The sequence below is a fragment of the Prunus dulcis genome, chromosome 3 (genome assembly GCF_902201215.1).
Source record: "Prunus dulcis chromosome 3, ALMONDv2, whole genome shotgun sequence".
Taxonomy (NCBI): Eukaryota; Viridiplantae; Streptophyta; class Magnoliopsida; order Rosales; family Rosaceae; genus Prunus; species Prunus dulcis.
Window position 1 is genome coordinate 4,221,366 of NC_047652.1, and position 24,159 is coordinate 4,245,524.

The 24,159-nt window shown below is 37.2% G+C and overlaps 1 protein-coding gene across 2 annotated transcripts; it reads right to left on the minus strand.

Moving 5' to 3' along the window:
• Nucleotides 1-13,910: 13,910 nt before the first annotated feature.
• LOC117621359 (ABC transporter G family member 36-like) lies at nucleotides 13,911-23,046 on the minus strand. Of its 2 annotated transcripts, XM_034351787.1 has the most exons (21): nucleotides 22,721-23,046; nucleotides 21,511-21,720; nucleotides 21,310-21,394; nucleotides 21,053-21,212; nucleotides 20,847-20,923; nucleotides 20,690-20,743; nucleotides 20,185-20,275; nucleotides 19,055-19,356; nucleotides 17,850-18,448; nucleotides 17,606-17,766; nucleotides 17,382-17,491; nucleotides 17,131-17,284; nucleotides 16,878-17,033; nucleotides 16,620-16,795; nucleotides 16,199-16,531; nucleotides 15,731-16,105; nucleotides 15,499-15,632; nucleotides 15,171-15,398; nucleotides 14,879-15,050; nucleotides 14,472-14,726; nucleotides 13,911-14,312 (listed from the first exon to the last, which is right to left on the minus strand). In XM_034351787.1, the coding sequence occupies exons 1-21, from the start codon at nucleotides 23,029-23,031 to the stop codon at nucleotides 14,040-14,042; spliced, it is 4,416 nt and encodes a 1,471-aa protein (XP_034207678.1). In that variant the 5' UTR covers nucleotides 23,032-23,046; the 3' UTR covers nucleotides 13,911-14,039. The 2 variants fall into 2 exon arrangements, with proteins under 2 accessions (XP_034207678.1, XP_034207679.1); XM_034351788.1 differs by lacking the exon at nucleotides 16,878-17,033.
• Nucleotides 23,047-24,159: the final 1,113 nt, after the last annotated feature.

Here is a 24,159-nt window from a genome sequence, read left to right on the forward strand (position 1 = left end):
TTTGGGCTGAATTTCAAAATGAAATTCCGGCCAGTTGCCGCCCGAATTGGGCCTTCCCGTAGTTGATTGAAGTGATCCTGACCTCGAGTAGAAGCTAGGGTAGGAAGGGTGAGCTCGGGTGTGGAGTTTTTCCGTTTTCGGAATTACTCTACACACCCACGCGCTGCCGGCGCGTGTGGCGGCGCGTGGGCGAGTCTGGTGAGGCTGCTAATTAACCCGATGAGATCCTTAGGTTGTCACGAGCGTGTAGGAATTCGCGGATCTCAATTCGGATGTCGTTTGACTATCGAACGGATTTTCGCATATTGTGCGTTATCCGGGTTCGATAGGTTCCGACCGTTAGATTTTTCCCGAATTAAAATATGTTGTTCTAGGAATTCCTAGGACCGTATGGGACTTCACGAATTATGAATCGGAACCCCGGATGTTCCGATTCAAAAATGAAAAGTTTGCGGGTTAGCGATAACCGTAAAATCGTGAACGATTCCTAAACCTGTAATCGGACCTTAGGATACCTTCTTCAACGTGCACGTATGGGGAATTTGGGGAATTAATCATTTAATTTGTAATTTCCGCTTCGACGTAATTGTATACCAATTGACGGTTCGTATCTCGAAATAGGTGTTTCGACTGCACGTACTCAGCAGGCAGGACCCTCACGTGGTCAGGCAGCGTGGGACTATCTGTGAGTGGACTTTGTTTTAATCATATGCATGGTTTTAATTGATGAAAGTTTCTGCATAATGTTTTAATGGCTTATGGAATTTATATAGTATATTCATGAAATGATTTTGTTGATCGTGTAGCTTTTGGCTATATATATATATATATATATATCGAGTTTGGCATTTTTGGGTTTGAGAGTGCATTTGTATGGATAGTGGGGAGGTATATTTATATATTTGCTATAGATGAGATATTGGGGTAGTTGGAGGTTGATGTGGAAGAATGTGGTTGTGGAGAGAAGTTGTGTGATTACACTACGTAAGTACCTTCCCCAGTTACTAGTCTCACTCGCGGCGTTGGATGTTCCGGCGTGTGAGACACTTTCCATATGTGGCGTTGGATGTTCCGGCGTATGGAAAGACTTCATATAGAGCTTAGGGTCATCACCATGGCGTTGGATGTTCCGGTGTGTGATGATCCCGTCTGCGCGCGTAGGACATAGTTTGGAAGCTACACATGGCGTTGGATGTTCCGGTGTGGGAGCTTTGGAGTTTCGTCCCCCGGTTGGACCGCTCATCCCTAGACGCAGGATAGCACCTGGAAATCCTGCGGACTAGTCAAACGATCCCCCAGTTGGATTGTTTTCCCGGTACCTAGGTGGTGTGATGAGTATATCGTATAGCTATTTATTATATATATATAGTTATATTTATGTGGATATGTATGGTTGGGTGTGTAAGGAAGTAGTAGCTTGAAAGGAGTGGTAAAATTGAGAGAACGGGGATCCTTTTTGAAGGAGATAACCGGTATTTCTGAAACGTTTTTAATGAATCAAGTTTTGAGTAATTAATTATTGAAGTGTGAACCTGCATGTCCTGAGCATTATTTTTACCTGGTGGGGTTACTATGTTGTTTTTAACTGCAAATTTGGTTTTTGTCCACTCACATATTTTCTGTTTTGCGCCCCCAGCCAGTAGTCGCTCCAGGAAGCGTGCAAGTGGTGTACGAGGCCCGAACTGTGAACCTTTCTAGTTAGGAACTGAGTAATTTCTTCTACTCAACTGTTCTTGTAATCTAAATTCAGTAGATGCTCTGTATCGCCCTTGATAGATTTTACTTGTGAGGCCGGAGGCCAGTTTAGCGACTTGTAGAATTGTGGAAGCATGCTGATGGTTGGGATTATTATTATTATTACTGTGTGTTGCAGGTTGAGTAAATTTTGTTGGGATTGCTTATTTAACAGGGGAGACTCTGCCAAAATTTTGGTAGAAAGTCTCGAGTTCTAAGTTGTGGGCCCGGCATCGGTTTGATGTCGGAACCAAGACGGGGTCCGCTTCGGTTTCGAGAAATTTCGGGGCGGGTCTTGTCAATACAGGGGACCGCAGTCAGCCTGATCCGCAATCCTGGCATGTCTCGGGGACACAGAGTCAGTCGAGCCGCAATCCTGGCAGGTCTCGGGACACCAAGTCTGCCGAGCCGCAAATCCTGGCACTCACGGTCCGAGCGTCCCCGAAACTCGTGAGGCAAAAGTCAAGTGCACTGACGTAAACTGAAATCAGACTAGGTGTCTGTAGACATCGGTCCGACTATGGGTAATCCCCATAAATAAATGGGTACATGGTGGTCTAACTAGAAAATCTGATAATTCTCTGAAATCTGATAAAGTAACTGTAGTCTCAATGCTGCTGCTATTTTGTTATATAAAGCTCATGGTCTGCTGCTAATATAACCTCAATAATATATGTAACTCAAAGTATTTAACAGTATAAAACATGCTCAAGACTTGCAAGAATACTTATTCAAGATCAAATAATGAATTTACTTATATAAACTTATTTATAAAAAAAAATCAATATAAAACCATTTACGTAAACTCATTTATATAATCATTTATATAACTTATTTATATAAAATCCTTTATGAAAGAAAGTCCACTCACAGTTGGTCCGAGCTAGCTGGACCCTTCGAAGGTCCCTCCTGCGGGTCGATCGGACCTCTGGTGCCTGATTAACCATGAATAATAAATTAATAAACTGCTGAATAAAAAGAATTTAAATTAAACACCCTGCCCCCGGCTCCTAGAAATACGTGCACTCGTTTCAAGTTACTCCTATGCCCACATTAGCCTTTCAGACTCTTAGATCAGTTTTGGAAGAACCGACGCTTAGTTAAGCGATAAGCTGCCAGATCGGCCGACCCGGGACTCGTGGGGTCCACGATCTCCGATGGCCAATCTGGGATTCTCTGAAGGTTCCTCATAGAGAAGAAACCATGTTTCGCGAATTTGGTCCGAAACGGACGGTCGGATTAGCCGAAATCACGTTATCGCTTAAAATCCAAACCCTAGCCCCAGGGTTCGCGATTTCGGAGTATCCGGGACTTCGATTCTCAATCCGTCGAATCCTACACGATCCAACGACTATCCAACGAGTATCCGGGACTTCGATATGTAGACCGACATATCCAAAATTCAGTGCGATCCAACGATCTGACGACACTGCACCCAAGGATCGCAAGATATGGAAAATTCGTTCGGGGCTCAAACGGACTCCGAATCGAGATCCGCAAAATCCTACGTTCTCGTGACGACACGAGGATCTCAAAACTGCACAGAGTCACCTCACCACCCTCGCCCACGCGCTACCTCATGAGCGGGCAGATTCGTGTGTCCAAAGCGATTTTGGGTTGCCGAAAAATCTCGGAACCAAGACTCCAAACTCCTATCCTAGGTAAAACACCCCATTTGGAGTCACTTTTGTTCTTGGACATACCCCAAAAAGTGACCGGAAACAGTAGATCACGGCGGCCAAAGTTTCGGCCAATTTTCAAGTCGAAAATCGAACCCTTTAGAGCTAAAATCGATCGAAACCCATACATACATCAGCTAGAACACGAAAAATAACTGAGAAACCATACCTTACTCGATCGATTTGGCGAAGAATTGAAGAAGAAAAACGAGCTGGAAGTTTAAACTGGAAAGTCGGCAACAATGGCAGATTCCGGGCGTCCTCGTGGCTGAGGTTGGTCGAAGAAGAACGGCGGGCGAGTGGCGGTTGCAACGGTACCCACGGCGGAGATCAACCCGGCCTGTGGTGGCCGAGCCGTCGCTGAGAACAAGCGGAGGTCGAGGGGCGAAGTCGCGCGGGGGAGAGAGAGAGAGAGAGAGAGAGAGAGAGAGAGAAGAGATAAAAATCTGACTTTTTCCAAATTACCATTTTGCCCTTCGTGGTATTTTGACCGCATTTTCTTCGTTACAACCCCGATTCGGGTCTACTCCGTGTCTACGGACTCGTTTCGCCGTGCTCTACGCAATGGCGTAAACGGAATTGCCAAATTCTTTTTCGATCGAAAAGTCAACTTTTTCCCTATTAAAATATATGAGGGCAAACTTGTCTTTTTGCTAGAAGATATTAATCCTTCTTTTTAGATATATTTTTTTTTTTTTTTGATATTTTGTTTTGGGTTATTACATATTTGAGAGATCCTAAGAACCTCTAAAGCTGAATTTTTTCAAGAATTTTGATCAGGAAACTTATCTGTAAACTGGATGACTCGATCTATTAGGCTGATCTGTGACTAACAGATATTGAAACCAAGAAATAGAACATTAGTTTGAAACAACTTGATTTTTTTAGCGGATACAACTAGACCATTGTGTTTGACTATATGGAAAAATTTATGCAAATGCTTCCAATGTTGTTCTACTGACTGGGAAAAGATTAAGACATCATGAATATAAACAATAGAGAAATGACTGAAGGGATTGAATATTTCATTCATTATATTTTGAAACTCACTCGGCGCCTTTTTCAAACCAAAAGGCATGACATTCCATTCATAATGACGAAAAGGAGTGACAAATGCTGTCTTATACCTATCTGATTCATCTATTTGGATTTGCCAGAGACCACTCTTCATGTCAAAGTTGGAAAAGACGACTGCTTTTTTCTAACCTGTTAATTAAGTCTCGTTTATTAGGTATGGGATACCTAATCCATTCTAAGATCGTATTAAGGGGTTTGTAATTAATAACTAATCTTGGGGCTCCTCTTTCTAACTCAGCATTTTTCTGGACGTAGAAAGTGGAACAAGACCAAGGGGATTTACTCTTACGAATTATTCCTTTTTGGAGCAACTCAGTTATTTCAATTTTACAGAATTCCATTATTTCCTGACTCATTTGGATTGGCCTTGCTTTTGTGGGGATATTTTTCTCACTAAAGGTTTTGACATAAGGAACACTAACAACATGTTGTTTCCTGTGCCAAAAGGCATTAGGTAAGTCAGAACAGACTTCATTTTTTAACTTATTTTCGAATTGTTGTATTTGTAGCTGTAAAGACTTATCATTTAGCTGCTGTTCAACTCTTTTGAATTTGACTTCTTCTTTAAGAGAAACTAACTGCTTATTTTTATTATGATTTAATTTGATTGTTTTTCAAACTGAACTCTTTTGCAGGGCTTTCAGATTATGCAGTTCAGGTTTTGACAAAAATTCAAACTTAACTTTTTCTCCTAAATGGGTAGATATGATACCGTCGTATTCTACCTGGAAAGGATACAATAGGGCAATAAAAGGTAATCCTAAAATGACTTCATCAATGATATTTTTGACTAAGACGAATGAGGTTTTAAAGCAAATTTTATTCTGACAGACATGGGCTCTGGGAATTTCATATTCAACTGGAGTGATTTTCCCGAAGCAGTGCTTAAGGATTCTTTACACTTCTTATAATATCTAGTGGGGATTAGAGCTTCCTGGATACAATTAAGATCGGCTCCTGAATCAAATAAGGCAATTGTATTTAATTCAAAAATTTTGACAAATATTGTAACTTTGGAATACCATTTTCTGAAATTAACTTGTTTTATTAAATTAATGGCTTGCTCATCGTTTGAAGGTTCATCTTCCGAGTTATTTGGACTCTCTGACTGACTTTTAGACTTAGAACTTGCTTTATCCATTAAATTGATTAAATCTTGCTTTATTTCATAATTCTCGACTTGCAACTTGTGACTTATTTGTTTTAAATTAACTATTTCTTTTTTGACTAATTTGACTTCTAGTTGCAAATCTTGTAGGGTAACATCCTTCTTTCGATTGAATTTTTCTAAAGTAGTATTCAGACTTATAGGTTGGGGAACAGACTGGCTTGTGCTTTCTTTACTAATGACTTTTCTTAATTTTTTTTAAATATTCAGATTAACAAATCAATTCAATTAACTAATCAACTCTGGATTTTCGACTTTACTAATCAAATCAATTAACAATTCTTCTTGTTCTTCCTGTTTAGTGAGGACAAAAATAGACTTTAATCTATTACAACATTGACAACCAAACTGAACTTGGGGAGAACTAGACTGGGAATTTGAAGACTGGTAGCTTTCTGACTCTGTGCTGGCAACTATGGTTTCGTTTTCATTGGACTCGGAGTTTCTGAACTCTAAAATTTTAATCAACTTGTCTTTCTCTTCATCCGTTATTTTCAAATGTTTAATAGTAACTTTGCACTCATTGGCATAGTGACCATTCTTTTGACATTTCCAGCATTTAACATTTTTCTGTCAGTATTCTTCTTAAAGTGACTTTTCTTTGGTGCTTTTTTCCCATTTTTACGCGGACTGTATTTCTTTTTATTGTAAAATTCTCTACTTTCATCATTATTTCTAAAGGCGTGTTTTCTGCGTGAATAAGGACGACTTTTGCTAATATGTCGACTAGGCTTATTTTTTCTAGAAGGAGGAAGACTGGTAAGACCATATTGTTCACAGAAATTTCCTAACTCATACTTAGCGGATTTTCTGTCGGACTATATCTGTCTACCAATTTTCATATCAACACACATTTTCATTCCAACTTGATTAATCGTGCTTATTATGTTTCTATAAGTTAAACTATCCCAATCAATATGACCTTGTTCATTACTAAGGACTGTGCGAATTTTGTGGGCAAATAAGCTTGGAAGACCATTAACAAATTTTTCTTTCCAAAACGGCTGATTACTGTCATCTCTAAGCTTGACTCGGGAGATGAAAACATCCTTATACCATCTAAAATCAAATAACTTAGGGCATCGGAGTTTGCAAAGTTGATCATGAATTCTAGCAGTAGTATTGCTGGGTGTTCACCTTGGCCTATTTGTTCATCAAATATGGGGAGACCTTCTTCATTGATTTTGACCGCATGAATTATTAGGTTTTTTGACTCTGTGGTTAATGTTTATCCACCAATACCGGAGAGTTCCGATAAAACCAGTGACTAGTAAAGGCACTATTTCAGACTGCCTAAAACTATGGTTGGTGACATAACTATTAGCAACCATAGACATATGTTGAAGTTTGTTAAGGACTTCTTGCTTAGACAAACCATCAATATTCCATTCATACAATTTATCGAAAGAGACTGAAAACTAGGTTTGGAAGTTTCGTTATTCAAATTGAATGTCTGGGGGTGTTGGTCTAGAATACCAATTTTTCGTTAGGCTGTAGGGCTGACATGGTTAGTTAATCGTTTGACCTCTGGTTCAATTCCTAATTCCAAATTTTTAAAAGCATTTTCAATTTTTGAAATATTACTAGTTTCTGATTTCATACTGATTATCGATTCAGACTCGGACTCAGAAAGGTTTACAAAAGAATCTAGGACTTTAAGACCAGATTTCTCATGTTTAACTTGTGTCAACTGTTCTAACATTTCTTCAATTTTCTTCATTGTTGGTTTGATTTTAAGGGGTCGAATTTGGCTTAAGATCCTGGAACTGAACGAATGGTTTTTCCACTTTGGCTTTATTTTTACTATCCTGGGGAATCAGTTTATCAACTTTTGTTTCGATTTTATCTAACTGTTTTCCTAAGACAATTAGACTCTGATTTGTATAATTATTTTGTTCCATTATTTTTTTTATCAGGATCATTTTTCTCAAGGGCTTTGAAAGGACTAGCTAGTATTTGGGTTTTTAAATGCTCAATTATTATTGTTTCTGCTGGGGGTGACTTGCTATAACTTCTGTATTATCAGGTAATTTCCATTTTTCTTTAGTTAAAGTTGTTAACTTATTAGACATGTAATGACTTTCTACAAATCAAGGTAGAAAATTTCTACTTTGGCTGATCTCATATATTCTTTCCATTCATTAAAGATTTGTTGGCGATTTTCTTTATTAGGGTAGGCCATGTGATAATAATTCTTTATTTCTTGGTTTTCAGGGGCTCTTAAATGGCTATCTAAGGCTTTCCAATTGATTGTGAATTTTTTGTTAAGTGTCCATAATTGATTATTAACAACTGCAAAATCTTCGGCTTCAAAATCAGTTTGTGTGGGAGACTCAGGGGCCTTGGATTTGTTATCTTCAACTGGTTGTTTACCGTAGCAGGGTTGATTAACCTGGAAGGGTTTTCTTAAGGATTCTAATTTGAAATCTATCATGGCTTTTTCTAACTCTAGGTCTCGTTCTAGAGTGGAGGAAGAAGCGGCAAATGAGTGTCTCGCAGGGATGTGTCTCTGTGACTAGCCAGGAGTAGGCAATTGGTGTAACTGGACAGTGAATTTTTGTGCGGGTTGGCTACCAAAATTAATTTTAACTGTGCCATATAAATATTGTTGAATATAATCTAAATTGTTTAAATTATGCTGAACTGGGGTTGGATAACTTTCAGTGGTGAGTGTCCATTTCGTAGGAAGGGTGATATCTGACCATTTAATTGTGTGAGGTACTCGTATATTGGCCTCGGGTTTGCTACTTTGAATTAATAGGGTTTGATCCTTTGGACTTTTATTAAGGGCTTGGAAATTCATATTTGTTCCAGTGACTTTATAGTAAATTCTAAAAACTAAAGCTAATGCTTGTGTTCCTGGGAGGACTTGGTACCCATCAGTTTTAATATTCAGAGTTAAAGTTTTCAAAATATGAGGATCGTTGAGACTGACTGTACAGTCTGGGTAGCAATCAAAATGAACTGGACCATTACATAAACTTGAGTCAGCTCTCACTAAAATTAGTGAATCTAGCATCTCTTAGACATAGGCAGACAGAGGCTTTTAGTCCTAGTCTAGTAAGGGGCTTAACTACAACTTGGACTAAACCAATGTGAAGGAAATTGTTTCCATCATTTTTATGTTTTTTAATCGATTCAAGATTAAGCAACTGACATGATTCATGTTCTTTACTTAAAGCATAGACTTGTTCAACTGTTTTGACATAGGTGGTCGACTTGAAACTAGACAATGACCACTTTTTCTTATAGATGTCCTGACTGGGGACTCTAGGTATATTCCAATCCCTACAATCTAATTCTCTATTAAACTTATATTCTATTTGTTCTTCATTAACTATTTCTGGGAGGCGACTAATGCTGGCTCTAAAACTGCTTCAATTACAAGAATTTGTTCTAAATAGGCGACTCATTTTAACTCAAGTTTCTGGTTTATATATATATTCCTAAGACTTGGTACGTTTAGATATTTTTGATTCAGTATGTAATGACGTTTTTACTAAAAATACTTTAGAAGAATGCCTCTCTCTTGTCCTATAAATCATGATTGACACGAAAATATGAATTCATACTTTCAAGTGAATTTCGTTTAGGGAAGAACTTGTCTGGCAAAATGAGGTCAAGGACTTGGAGGGAGTGCTCGAGGTATTCAGTGAGGACTTCATCGTTTGTGACTAATGATCGGCGCCCTGAGACGATTGGAGAAGGCGGTGGGGCACGAAAATCAATCGGGTTTCAGAGACGGTTGAGGTGAGCCTGCCATTGGGACTAAAACTAGAGGGGAGTGATGCAAGTAAGCCCACTTGTTCTACTTCTTCTTGTGTTCTTCTATGGCTATGCATCTTTATATTTCTTTTCTTGTTGCTAAAGAAAAAGAAAAAAAGGAGCAAGGAGCAGCAATGATGACGTGTCTTGGGGTTGAGCTATATCCCTCCCAAGAATGATCAATGATCAACACAAGGTCTTTCACTTTTTGGGATTTGCTTTTCTTTTCTATTGTTCTCACTTTTTTTATAGCTCCATTGTTAATCATCACCTCCCTGGTTTTCTCTTTTGTAGCATTTGCCAGACTTTTGGTGAGGGACCTTCATCTCACATAACAAAACAAAAATCTTCAAAAGACAGATATGTAGGTGTTGTGGTTCTATTGTTTGTACTAGAATTACTATTGTTTTTGGCCAATGATGTTAAGTTTCAATTTCAAGATCAATCTGGATCGACAGAGGTGTATATGATGTGATTCTATTATTTGTCCAAAAATCATTGATTTTGTTTCCCTCTTTTTGTTCGCGAAATTCTATAATGAGAGTGTCATTTACATACTATAGATGTGAATCTACATATTAGTCAATGATACCTGAACGACTCCTCTTGTTCAATGAGTCGAAAAATATATGATTATTTTTGGGCTGACCAACGAGTTTGTCCAATTCAACGGGTTACAACTTGGCTCAAGCCTATCAATGGATTGGGCTGACCCAACCCACCCAACCTGAGTTTGGGCCCTAATCTTGCACTGTTGCATATGTAGTAATATGTTAATAAAAAATAGCAAGAGTTTCTAGAGGTATCTTTTTTGTCAATGCCGCCTCCAAAAACGATCTTCTACACACCAAAATAGCAAGAGTTTCCATTTTTCTTTAGTTAAAGTTGTTAACTTATTAGACATGTAACGACTTACTACAAAATTAAGGTAGAAAATTTCTACTTTGGCTGACCTTATATATTCTTTCCATTCATTAAAGATTTGTTGGCGATTTTCTTTATTAGGGTAGGCCATGTGATAATAATTCTTTCTTTCTTGGTTTTCAGGGGCTCTTAAATGGCTATCTAAGGCTTTCCAATTTATTATGAATTTTTTGTTAAGTGTCCGTAATTGATTATTAACAACTGCAAAATCTTTGGCTTCAAAATCAGTTTGTGTGGGAGACTCAGGGGACTTGGATTTGTTATCTTCAACTGGTTGTTTACCGTAGCAAGGTTGATTAACCTGGGAGGTTTTTCTTAGGGATTTTAATTTGAAATCTATCATGGCTTTTTCTAACTCTAGATCTCGTTCTAGAGTGGAGGAAGAAGCGGCAAATGAGTCTCTAGCAGGGATGTGTCTCTTGGGCTAGCCAGGAGTAGGCAACTGGTGTAACTGGACAGTGGATTTTTGTGTGGGTTGGCTACCAAAATTAATTTTAACTGTGCCATCTAAATATTGTTGAATATAATCTAGATTGTTTAGATTATGCTAAACTGGGGTTGGATAACTTTCAGTGGTAAGTGTCCATTCCGTAGGAAGGGTGATATCTGACCATTTAATTGTGTGAGAGGTACTCGTATATTGGCCTCGGGTTTGCTACTTTGAATTAATAGGATTTGATCTTTTGGACTTTTATTAAGGGCTTGAAAATTCATATTTATTCCGGTGACTTTATAGTAAAACTAAAGCTAATGGTTGTATTTCATTCATTATAAGGGTTTAGGTGCTCTTTCAACTGTTTGACATTGTAGCTTGAAAACCATAAACGACGTATGACCTCTGAGAGTTGATCAAGAAAATGCTCTTTTTTCTTTCACACAAAGTTATTTGGCTTTGATATGACATTGCTGTCTAGATATATGGTAATGGTGACGATTCTCGGTTCTTGTGATATTTTGTGTTGCATTGGTGATGTTTGAAATGTGATTCGATGTTGCAATGAGTAGGCTACAATTCAAATGAAGTCCAATTTCAGCTCCCTCCAAATTCCAAATACTTTTTCTTTGTTGTAGATAATTTTTGTATCTCTGTCTTTTGTTTGGACCAATTTTGGTTTTCTTGGTTGATTGCTGTTGGTTACTTGAGAAGACTTAAAATAACAAAGCTAGTCTCTGACTCTAAGTACGCAGTTGTATAGGAAAACCGTCTACTTAATAGAAAATACTTTTTTTTAATGTTTGTTACATTGTCAAAGCTTTCAACTTGAATTATTAATTGTGTGAATTCTTATTTGAATATGTAATTAAATTGACATTAAAAACATGATACGTCTGACTGTCTAACAAGCAGAGTAGAAAGTTAGGAGAAAAAGAGATTGAGAAAGGAAGAGAGGAGGAAAAGGAGGAGGAGGAGGAGTGGCCTTCTCCCCCTCCCCTACCACTCCTTGCTTAAAGAGAAGGGAGAATTGAGGGTTTGAGAGAGAAAGAGATGACAAAATACTCTTCAATTTAATTAATGAAATACCATAGAAAAATATGAAAAATATGAAAACATGTGAAAAATGTCTATGTATTTATTATATGAAAAGAAAAAAAAAAACATGTTTTTAACATTTTCAAGGTAGGTTTTGTTTTTCCGAAGTAAAATTAAATGTTTGAATAGCCAAAATCAACTTACCATCCTAAAGAGAGAGAAAGAGGTTGCAACTTTGATGACTGAGGTTGAATAAGATGTTGGAGAGAGTTTTTCTGATGTTGGCTCACCGATTTTATAATTTCAAGCTGTTGAAGAGGCTGTTGAAGATGTTTTTTCTCGTAGTTCAATTGTTTTAATTGGTGTATTGATTTTATGAATTCATTTGTTGATAATGTGGAAAATTGTTAGCTATTAATTTGCAAAAAGGGGCCATCACGCCAAATTCTTGACATAATATGAAATGATGACAATGTACCGAGACATCGTCTTTGAGGGGCGAAATCTACTCTTAAGGTGTCTATTCCTGAATTTTCCTTTTGAGACCCACTTGAGAGAAGCTGACCTGAATTTAAAGACCTAGTGGATTAAAGTCAAGCCTAAATCAAGACTATGTCAAGAGGTCGAGCCCAAAGGCCTACGGGCGTGGTGTTTGAAATAATTAGATGTGGTACATTTGAAATGACTACATCTGAAAGAAATCATTTGAATTCCATTTGTTTTCTTCCTTTTCTTTTTGTCTAAATCTTTGCATATATAGATTGTAATACTTCAACAAACAATTTTACGTTATAATGTCATCTATTTTCTTAAATTTGCAATCAATCCATCTAACCCGGCCCTAAAGAAATGAGAAGAAGTTCACAAAGAAGAATTTTGCTGATGTCTATTGAAACCTCGCCATAGCATACACTGCATTAGGTCACTTAATAATGTGGTATTTCAGCAATAGCCTGCTAATTCTTGGGATTGAACAGGAATTTTACTAGGAATTTTGTCAAGAAGTTAGTAATAGAATAGAATGAATGATGACTTCAATTACTCCAGCCAAAAAACATTGCTAACTCTTTGACTATAAAAATGCACCAAATTTCAACCATAAAATAAAGGCTTAATTATATACATGCCCCATGTGCTTTCAAACTTATCTAAGATTAACATCTGTGTTTGCAAACGTCTCAAAGTACCCCCGAACCTTTTAAAAACCGTCTCACATTACCCGTTCCGTCAGTTTTTTTGACGTTTTGTTAAGTTTTTATTACTGTTCGAGAACAGCAGCTCTTCCCCATTCGAGAACAGCAGCCTTTCCCCTTTGGTATTGTTCATCCAAACAGTTTTTGGGCCGCCATCTCCTCCTCCGGCCACCCCAAGCGACAGCATGGGTATCAAAAGAACCAACACGTTGTCCTCTACCAGCCTCACATCTCAGACGCTGCCAACCGCCGTCTAGATCGCCGGAACAAGCAAGAAATTGGCCGGTTTTTACCCAAAATCTCCATCACTCGTTCGGGCGATTCTGAGCACCATTTGCTTCAATCCAGGTATGGTTTTTTAACCTCTCGAGTTGTTCTTGCTGCTAGTTGTGTTGGTTAGGAGAAATTTCTGAGTTTTACAGGGTAAATAAGCGATTGAAAATCTGCCGATTGGGGAGGGGCTGCTGTTCTCGAATATTGGGGGGGGGGGTGATGGAGGAGAAAAAAAGAAGAAAAAAGGAAGTGGGGCCCAACGTTCGTAACGGAACGTCAAAAAAATTGACGGAACAGGTAACGTGAGACGGTTTTTGAAAGGTTGGGGGGTACTTTGAGACGTTTGCAAACACAGGTGGTAATCTGAGATAAGTTTGAAAGCACAGGGAGCATGTACATAATTAAGCATAAAATAAAAATAAAAGGCACTAAAATTTATAATGTGATTAAACAATATCGTCTGTCTTTGGTATTGGTAGTAATACAAACAAATTACAAGATAGACACTTAACATTTCAAATACAATCTAAAGGAGCTGTCAACTAAACTCATCTTCATCATCGGTAACAAAAAATCAGCAACTTTAAACAAAAGGTATATATATATATATATATATATAACTCACTTACTTTCTCAAGAGAACAATTCATCATGCTTAAAGCATTGCCCCCTGTTCTTGGGGTACATTCTTACATATATTTACATGTCTCACTTTCTGTAACATATATAACACGTACAATATAACAAGAATGTTTCTATCTAACTTGGAAGTTCAGTGTCCTTATGCAGTAGGCAAACATGAAGGCAAAGAAGAGTGTGAAGCCAACCAGAACCCCAGCCACTGGTCCCATGAAGTTTGGATCATATCCAAAATGGTCTTCTATGTACCCTTTCACAGTAGGGTCAGGTGTGATCCCAGGTGCTCTAATGGTGTCTTCAATATCACCATACTGCGACACTATCAATCCATACACTGTCCATGCCACTGGACAGATCCAGTAATACCAAACCCACCACTTGGGTATTCTCTGAAAATTCCAAAGTAAAGAACTTCGCATTAGCATACGTTTAATGAGTTTCGATTACTTGGTCACCATTTTGGTAATGTTAACCAAGAAATCACATGAGTTTTTTTATAATTGAATTTGAAAGTAGGTGCTTGTGGGAAGAAGAAAACTACTACTTACGGGTCTTGGGATGAAGAAACCTGAGAAGAGATTGAAGACCGAATAAAATGCAGTTGCGAATATGGCTGCTACTTGGTGGTTTGGTGTGATGGAAACGGTCATCATTCCGTAGTATGTGAAGTAAAGGAATGAGAAGAAGTTGATGAAGAAGAACCAGAAGAACTTTGCTGCTGTCCATTGGAAGCTCACCATAGCATACACTATCGCTGTATAATATGTAGTTTGAATAAACACATATGGTATTTCAACAATGACCTGCAAGCCATATATATGGTTTTATTTGAATCAGTTAGATTGAGGTGGACAATTTGATAGCACAAAACTATGATATAATAATGTCTTGTGAATTGGATGATTAATTTGTGTAAAATTTTAGTTACTGTAAGCATATAAGGCCCCTCACTTACCTGTGCCAGTGCATAAGGTAATGCAGAGTACATCCCAGCGGCTCTTTCTCGATAGAAAACTGTTCGTTCAATCGCAACAATTGGCTGAACTGTTGCGCAGTTATCGATTCCAACGTAAAGCACAGCAGCATACATAGCCCCAATAATCATGGAAAGATCAGCTGTGCTTTCTCTGAATATGGAACAAAGACAAATAGCTCAGTAGTATATGTAAACTCTCGGAGGTTTTTTTCTGTAGCAAAAAGAGCCCTACTTGAAGTTTTGAACTAGTTAAGCAGAGATAAGCGCATACCTTTTAGTGCCAACCTTCCAGAAAATAGTTCCAAGCAGAAGTGCAGCTACCAAGGTGAAAAAGAATCTAACAAGGTTATAATCAGGACTTCGCCAATAAGTCCACCACTGCTTCCAGAGGCAAGACGTGAACTGCTTCCATGATGACTGAGAATACTGAGTCGTAAAATAGAGGTCTTTTGCTCCTGCTGGTGGTGTGCTCAACTCCTTTACTAAAGCTTTGTTTCTCCTGGTCATAGAGAAGAATTTACATTTCCCAAAAGTCAGCCAAATTCTGGACCCTACAAACTATTAGTATTTCTAAACTTTTTGGTTTGTTTTTTACTTACTGGTGCAAGGAAGATGATTTGTAGTGTTGAGCAAAGTCCATTCCAAGCCGAAGCTCAGTTGATACCGAGCTCGCCTCTAGCATCCATGTGGCTGGATTATACTTCTCTTTGATTTTTGTCACACCAGGAACTGCCTGGAATAGATCAATAAGTACGGACTTAGATAATACTGCATTTGTTTATTTGTTTGTGCAACATTAAGAAAATGAAAAAGTTTCGGAAGGCAAAATACCTCAAAATATTCGACAATCTTGTGAGAATTGCGGCCCAAGGGTCCCGAGTAGATAACTTGTCCTCCTCTCTTCAACAGTAGCAGCTCATCAAAGGCCTCGAAGATATCAATGCTAGGCTGATGAATTGTGCAGACAACTGTTCTCCCTGTGTCCACAGTGTTTCTAACAGTCCTCATAACAATTGCAGCTGCCCTTGCATCAAGACCTGATGTTGGCTCATCCATGAAAATGATTGAGGGATTAGCAACAAGCTCAACTGCAATTGTTAACCTCTTTCTTTGTTCAGTTGACAACCCTGAAATTCCTGGAAGCCCCACTAAAGCATTTTTGAGACCGTCTAGCTCGACTAATTCCATCACTTGATCTACAAAAATCTGCAATTATCATAAAACAAAGAGCATGCATTTCAGAATTTAAATAATCACGCTATAGATTGCTCGGAGAAGTATTGCAGGGCATGATTTTACCATCTTTTCCTCATTGTTGACTTCTTTAGGGAGCCTAAGGAAAGCTGAGTAAATCAGTGACTCTTTGATAGTGACTTGGGGTGAGTGGATATCTGTTTGTTCACAATAACCAGAAATTCTTGCAAACGTTTCTTGCTTCTTAGGGTACCCAGAAATTCTAATGTCCCCTTCAATATACCCACCGGTCTTTCTTCCTGCTAAGACATCCATCAAAGTTGTCTTCCCAGCCCCGCTGACCCCCATTAGAGCAGTCAAGACCCCAGGCCTAAATGCACCAGTTACTTCACGAAGTAGTTGCAGCCTGTCCTCTGCCACTCCTTCTTCCTTCATTTCCTGTTATTGTGCAAAGTAGTGAAGTTGGAATATAATATGATGTTTCAGGTTCATAAAGAGTGTAGAGGGAAAAAGAAATATCTTTTACCTTGGGCATGTCCACATAATAATTAACACTGTCAAAGGACATTGCAAGAGGAGTGAAGGGTAGAACCATTCCTCTCTTCGGGGCAACACCACTGGTGATTTCAAGAGACGAATCAGCATTTCTACTTAGTCCATTGGCATTGGATCGACTGCTCATTCTCCGGATTGTCATTTCTCCTAAAAGATTTTGAGTCCAATAAGAAACTTGAATAACAAATTATTTTCACACTTCAATTGCCAAGAGTTTTCTGTTTCTTACTTGAGTTGTTTTCATCAGTAGAGGATAAAGATCTAGAAAATGAGTCTTTCTTTGACGGGGGCCTTCTAAGCCTTGGTTCTTCCTTTGATTCTTCTTGGTCTGCCTCCATTTCGTTTGCCACTTCTTCGGATATTATGGCTTGTGGCTTTCCGGGAGCTAGTTTATTGAAACAAGAGCATTAAAATCTTCACTTTGAAACAACAAATAAAAGAAGAAAATCCGTGTTTGACATAAAAGGAATGTTGATTCTTACCGTTTAGGTACATAAGCGCGAGCGTATAAAGGACGTTGAAGAGAACTGCAAACCCAAGAATAGCGGCAGCTCCAATCCAATACCAGTATTGGTCAGGGTAAACATTAAAGTTATTTAGCACTGCCACACCCAAGCTGGTAACATTATCTGAAGCCTGCAACACAATGAAGTCCATTTTAGAATCTAACCTTTTTGTTAAACAAATCTAGCTCATCTATGATGCATGCAAGGAAGTGCCTTGTATGGCATACCAGTTTGTTCATCCACCTCGGAGAATACATTTCGTTTACAGTCATAGCATTGAAGCCATATGTCATAGGTGAAACCCAGTATCCCCAAATCCACCACTTGGGAATTTCACCTGTAAAAAATGAAGCAAACTCATTGATGATTCAGTGAAGTACTAACCGTGCTCATCTTTTGTAGGTTTTTGACTGCTTTGACAACTACATTCAATATTCAGTTTCATGCTAACCTCTAGGAATTATGAAACCTCCAAGCATGAAAACAATGAGCACGGTGAGAGAACCCCCAGTGTTCGATATGATCATGGTTCTGCAGACTCCTGCAATAAGCCTAAACATCCCAGAAGCCATTTGTTGGAGCAAAAATACCAACAATAGATGCTTGAAAAATCTGCAAATATTTTGACATATTCAAACTCAGAGTTCCTTGAAAAACCAAAGACATAAATGAGATGAAGCATACAAATTTTGTACCTGCTAGCTTCTGGTGCAAATCCAATGGTGTAATATGTAATGGCTATCCAAATACAAGATTCCAAGATGGATATAGGAATCCCAAGCAGGACAGTTGGGACAGTGAAAGTCCAAGCAGGGTGGAAGAGTAGGTCTCTGTGCTTGTAAAACACAGGGAGCCTTGCAATGGTCAAAGAGAGCTCAGCAAAACCATTGAACATGTTAACGATCATGGAAAATATAAGTGCACCAACATAAACTGCTGCATCATCTTCATTCCTAGTGTTCATTTCGGTCCTCAAGAAAACGGTGGAGGCTATAAATGCACCTATTATAATTTGGACCGTCTTGAAGATGTAGACGAAGGAGTTCCTCTTAATGAGCAGCCGTTCTTTGTCAAAGCAGGCCTTGAGAAGCTCCATTTTGGGTATTGAATATCTTGTGAACACAAGAGCTGCTTTGTGGCCGCGAGGCTTGTCGAAAGGGATTGAGAGCTCATTTTCGAGCCTCATGCCCACATGGAAGCGTTTGAACCTGTTTGCAAATTCTGTAACTGATACGTATCTGTATTGCTTCCTTCTGTCATTCCAATATTGTTCTTGGTCTTTTCTTGATGTAACCTGAGAAAGTTTAATACAGTTATGGGTTGGAAAATTGGCCCATCAAAATTATGGATTTAGATTAGCACAATTGCATGGACTGTTCAAACTGTTTAAACCATTCAAACCGATCCAATCAGACCCGGATATGTTTGATTCGTTTTTACACTAAAAATGTAATATTGAACAGAGTCGAGCCAAATTGCAATTAGTTTAGTTTGACTTATTTAGAAATTGTCTAAACCGAACTAAGCTGCCATATTATTATTATTTTATTTTAACAATGACATCTTCTTATTTGGTATCATCGTTTTACTATTTCATCTCAGCATTGATATTAACCTTTTAATATGAAAAAATAAAATAAAATCGCTAAGGTATTCGTATCTGAATGACATATCTCTCTAAAAAAATTGCTTAATTGCTTAGAAAGTGATCTGACTGAACCAATCCGATCATTAAATGAATTAGTGTAATTTGTTTATCTTACTACGTTTAATTCAAATTGCGATGTTTCATTATTCAACATATGATTTAAAACTTAAACCGAACCAAACCAAACCACAACATCTCAACCACTGATCACAACCTATCATATTTATTAAGTCAGACCTATCAAGATTTTACCTCTTGCAAGAAATCAGCGGTTCCCTTTCGCTCGGGGCATCGAAATCCACAGCTCTCAAAGAACTCTAAAATGTTATCACGTGGGCCCTGGTAGACAATCTGGCCTTCCGATAGAAGGATGATGTCATCAAAGAGATCGAACGTCTCAGGAGCAGGTTGGAGTAGGGACATCAAGATTGTGGCCTCAGTGATGTGTACAATTTGTTGTAGGCACTTCACTATTTGAAATGTCGTGGAACTATCTAGGCCCGTTGAGATCTCATCCATGAACAACGTTTTAGTAGGCCCCACAATCATCTCACCTGTATTTCACCATATTAATTTGAGCTTGTCAACACATTGTAATTGTACACGCACATTTAAATATTTTTTTAATACAAGAAAACATTTATGAAAAAAAAAAAATTGCACATATGAAGTTTATATGAAATATTTATTTTATAATATACTATGACTCCTAATTTGAGATTTTTCATTTTTCATTTTCTTAGAAAATTTTGACGGTACAATAATAAATTTAATTAATCAACATAAAAAGAAAAAAAAAACCTGAAAAAATTAACTGTTTAAAGTTGTCTTCATATGATCAATATATACATTAGAATCTACTTATTAATAAATTAAGGTATGTCTTGTAGGATTTATATTGGTCCATTAGGGCATTCGAATTGATTTAGCAACAACTTATGGTCCTATGGTCCTTTGGAAAGATGAAGGAATTCATAAATTCTATTTGTATCACGTAAGTAGTTGAATTACTCTTTTCATCGTTGAAACTCGGAAGAGTTCACAAGTTTGATTCTCCACTCATCTGTTAATAATAATAAAAAATCGTTAAATTGCTCTTCATAAAATATTTCCTGTCCAAGAAAGACCCTTCAAGACTCAAGAGGGATTGTTCTACGGAGAACAAAACAAAAACAAAAAGAAGGGGGTCCCTTTTTCTTTTTAAATTTTCAACTGCAATAGTTAGAAATTCTATTCCTATAAAATATTTTTATTTTAATTGGATTGGGGGATCCTTTATAATAATTTGAGACATGCTTTTCTCAAAGACAAAGAAAATTCAAACACAGGGACCCCATTTTTGTTAATAAAATCAAAAGAAAAAAACGAAGGTGGGAATTGACCTGTGGTAACTCGTTTTCTCTGCCCACCAGAAATCCCTCTCTGCATCTCATCTCCAACAATTGTATCCTTGCAAATATCAAGCCCCAAAATCTGTTCCAAATTCAATCCAAAATCATGTCCGCAATTACATGAGGTCATGCGCTTCATCACTATTTTAATTAGCAAGATATTGTAAAGGGTGTTTTAGTAAATTGGTATTAAAAGCATGGTTGGTCACCAACCAAAGTGCAAAGAAGGGCCCTCATTATCCAAGACTGTTCAGATAGACAGCAGTCAGCAAAGTAGGTGTGTGAGGAGAAAATTTTGTCGAAAACAAAAACTAATTTGACTTGGTATTGTTGGTGACCTGTGCCTTTCATTCATGATCTGGTTGTGGAAAATCTCTTCGTAATTAATATAAAAGCAAACCAAGGCGGTGGCACTGGCACTTTTTTTTTTTTTTTTTTGTCACTACCTTTAATAATTAATTTGAAGAAAAAAAATATATAATTAAGAAATACTTACTTTTAGAGTATAATCAGTAATGAGACTGCTCTCAATTCCTCCCATTGAAGTAGCCTGCCAAAAAAAAATAAAATAGATTACATATTAGATGGAAATTCTCCTACACAGACGTTTGGATGTTGGATAAATAAATCTTATGACTATAAATATTATATACCTTCATGAAAAGGTCTACTTCTAGCTCTGGAAATATTCCATCGGCCTTTTCTCTTCTAGCAAGCTCAGAAAGAAGTTCTACATATATAAAACCCAACGAATATAATTTTAACAATTATTATCAAATTCATTTCCAAAATTACAAATAAATGAATGAATAAATAAAGAGAGCCAAATTTGAGTTTGAGTTTGGGTTTGGTGAGTTACCATATCGAGTACCAACCCCTTGGCACCTTGCTGAAAAATCTAGGGTTTCTTTGACTGTCATAACTCCTGTATGAACATCATTTTGGCTAATGTACGCAGATGTCTTCTGCGGCACAAATTCATTTAGCTTGTACCCATTGTAAGTGATTTCTCCTTTAACCTGTTCAATATTTATAAATAATAAATAATTTTTAAAAAAGTTATTATTATTATTGTAATAAACCCTATTTTATTAACAGTGTCTTTTGACCCCTGACCTTCAAGCCTGGGTCCAATTTCCCAGCTAGTGCCAGCAAAAGGGTTGTTTTCCCTGAGGATGGGGGACCTAGTAAAAGGGCCATCCTACAACCCAAAAAAAAAAAAAAAAAAAGGTTAAAAAAACTCTAATTAATCAAAATCAATAACTAATGACCTCATCTAATTATTAATTTCGAATTATTAGTTACCGTAAACCTTACCTTGATGGTTTAATAATGCCAGAGGCTTCTTTGAGAATTGTTAACTTTGTTCTCTTAGCCAATCTAATCCCAATTAAGCCAAGAGCTGATTCTGCAATGTTCCGAGCAACATTTGGGAGGGTGGGAAGAGCTCTGGTGCCGACATGGCAATCAGCTTCAACGGTCAAATGCTCAAACCTAACTTCCACTGTTGGAAGTCTGATCCCAACCCTGTAATCAATTATAACACATTAATTAGCAAATAAATAAATTAATTAATTAATTAACTCATAATTAATATGCTCCAATTTGATTCCCTTTACAATAAAAGAGTAGCCTGAAAGTTCTTTTCTTGACCTAATTTGTTTGTCCCTTGAGACACAATATTAAGCAACACAAGCCTTCTACTATGCTCACCAAGACAGCGACTTAAGCTAGTTTTTGTTTTTCACATCTTCATATTCCATTTGGCCTCTAATCAAGGTCAAAGAAATGACAAACGAAAGCGATCAATGGTAAATTATGTATGAAAGCGACCATGCAATTAATTAAGTAAATAAAATTTAACCATATCTAAGTGATGATACATGGATGACATTGTTGATGCATCATCAATCTCTCATGTAACAAATTCTAAAGGCCGAAAACCTCTACCCCGAAATGTTACATGAATCACAAATATTAATGGGTCCTGCATCCATTAATGCGAAAGGCATACGCATTGCGTCTGTTTTATTCATATATTTTTTTAAAGATTTTTGCTATTAAGAGAAGCGATAATAATATACTTAACTTTTTTTTTTTCTTAATTATGTCTCGTCTCTAGCATAAGTGAGACTGCAAGTGAGTTTCACTTTTGTGAGAGATGTGATTATTTACTCGAAGAGGAAATGTTTTAATGAGTTATTAAAAATGGTTTTCTACTAAATATCAACAAAAAGAAGAGATGAGAGATATAGAAAAAAAATTATTTTTTTAGGACATTTCCTATATTGAGAGAAGTGATAATTAATAACTTACTAAACTTTTTTTTTTCTTAATATTATGTCTCTTCACTAGCATAAGTGAGACTGCAAGTGAGTTTCACTTTTGTGAGAGATGTGAGAGTAAATGTTTTAATATGAGTTATTGAAAATGGCTTTCTACTAAATATCAACAAAAAAAGAGATGAGAGAGACAGAAAAAAAGGAATATACCGGTTGCACTTAAGTTTAATCATGGTAGAACTTACTTATCAATTCTACTTCTGAACTTTTTCAAGAACTTCTCATTGTCTTCCTCTGCAACCTTAAAAATCCTGTCAATGAAATTTTGACGGTCGTTTATGTCGAGCTTTAGAACGTCAACCTCCTTATGCACCACTTTGTTGTTGTTGTGGTGGTGTCCTTGAGGTTCTGTTTCCACACAGGACTTGATGATGCTTGTTCTTAGCCGATCATATGTGGGCAGTTTCTCAATGGCTGCCCATTTCAGAGCTTCTTCATCTTCATCCACGTGGCTGCTTCTCCGAGAGTGCGAGGCACTCACAAACGCTTCTTCCATTCTCCAACTTGCTCTGCTAAAACTCCTGCTTATGCTTCTGCTATGGCTATGGCTATGGTCCATTTTTGACTTACCCTACTGAAATGTTTTTTTTAAAAAAGATGAGCAAAAATGGAATTGCTTTAAAAAAAAGATTAGCAAAAATGGTATATATATGCAATATCTTCTTTCTTGAAAACCATATACGGGGTATGACCTCTGAGAGTTGATCAAGAAAATGCTCTCTTTTCTTTCACGCAAAGTTATTTGGCTTTGATATGACATTGCTGTCTAGATATATGGTAATGGTGACGATTCTTGGTTCTTGTGATATTTTGTGTTGCATTGGTGATGTTTGAAATGTGATTCGATTTTGCAATGAGTAGGCTACAATTCAAATGAAGTCCAATTTCAGCTCCCTCCAAATTCCTAAGACTTTTTCTTTGTTGTAGATAATTTTTGTATCTCTGTCTTTTGTTTGGACCAATTTTGGTTTTCTTGGTTGAATTGTGGTGAATCAGATTGTTGTTGGTTACTTGAGAAGACTTAAAATAACAAAGCTAGTCTCTGACTCTAAGTACGCAGTTGTACTTAATGGAAAATACTTTTTTTTAATGTTTATTACATTGTCAAAGCTTTCAACTTGAATTCTTATTTGAATACGTAATTAGATTGACATTAAAAACATGATACGTCCTGCATTTTACCATTTGGAGACGGGCAACTGCAATTCCTTTGGTTGCAAAGATATTCTCGTTCTACTTTTATCATTATCACATGAGCAAATGTATTTGTCGACTTCGCTAGCAGTTTAATGGTCCCCAAATCAACGTGGCTATTTGTTAATTAAAATTAAACAAAAAAAAATACAAATATAATGTTGCTAGTTGTTTATTTTATCATCAAGTGAAAATTATATTCATAATCTAGCTACCAATAACCAATACATGTATGAAAATTGTACAACTTCAGAAGGGGTACATCAACATCATCAATTCAAGGGAAATATTGTCTTCCGACAACAACTATAGCCACAAATGGCCAATACAACTTAACCGCATAAAGGTAGCAGGCTTGGTTAACCCAAAAGAATATGGGAAAAATATTGATTTATATAACTAAATTAAAATGAAACCATCAAGTTAGGCA

Coding starts and splice junctions, on each gene's coding strand:
- LOC117621359 (XM_034351787.1), bottom strand. CDS start 23,031: ATGGAAGAAGCGTTTGTGAGTGCCTCGCACTCTCGGAGAAGCAGCCAC. Junction 16,106..16,198: donor TCAACAATGAGGAAAAGATG/GTAAAATCATGC, acceptor TGATAATTGCAG/ATTTTTGTAGATCAAGTGAT. Junction 14,727..14,878: donor TACCTTATGCACTGGCACAG/GTAAGTGAGGGG, acceptor TATGGCTTGCAG/GTCATTGTTGAAATACCATA.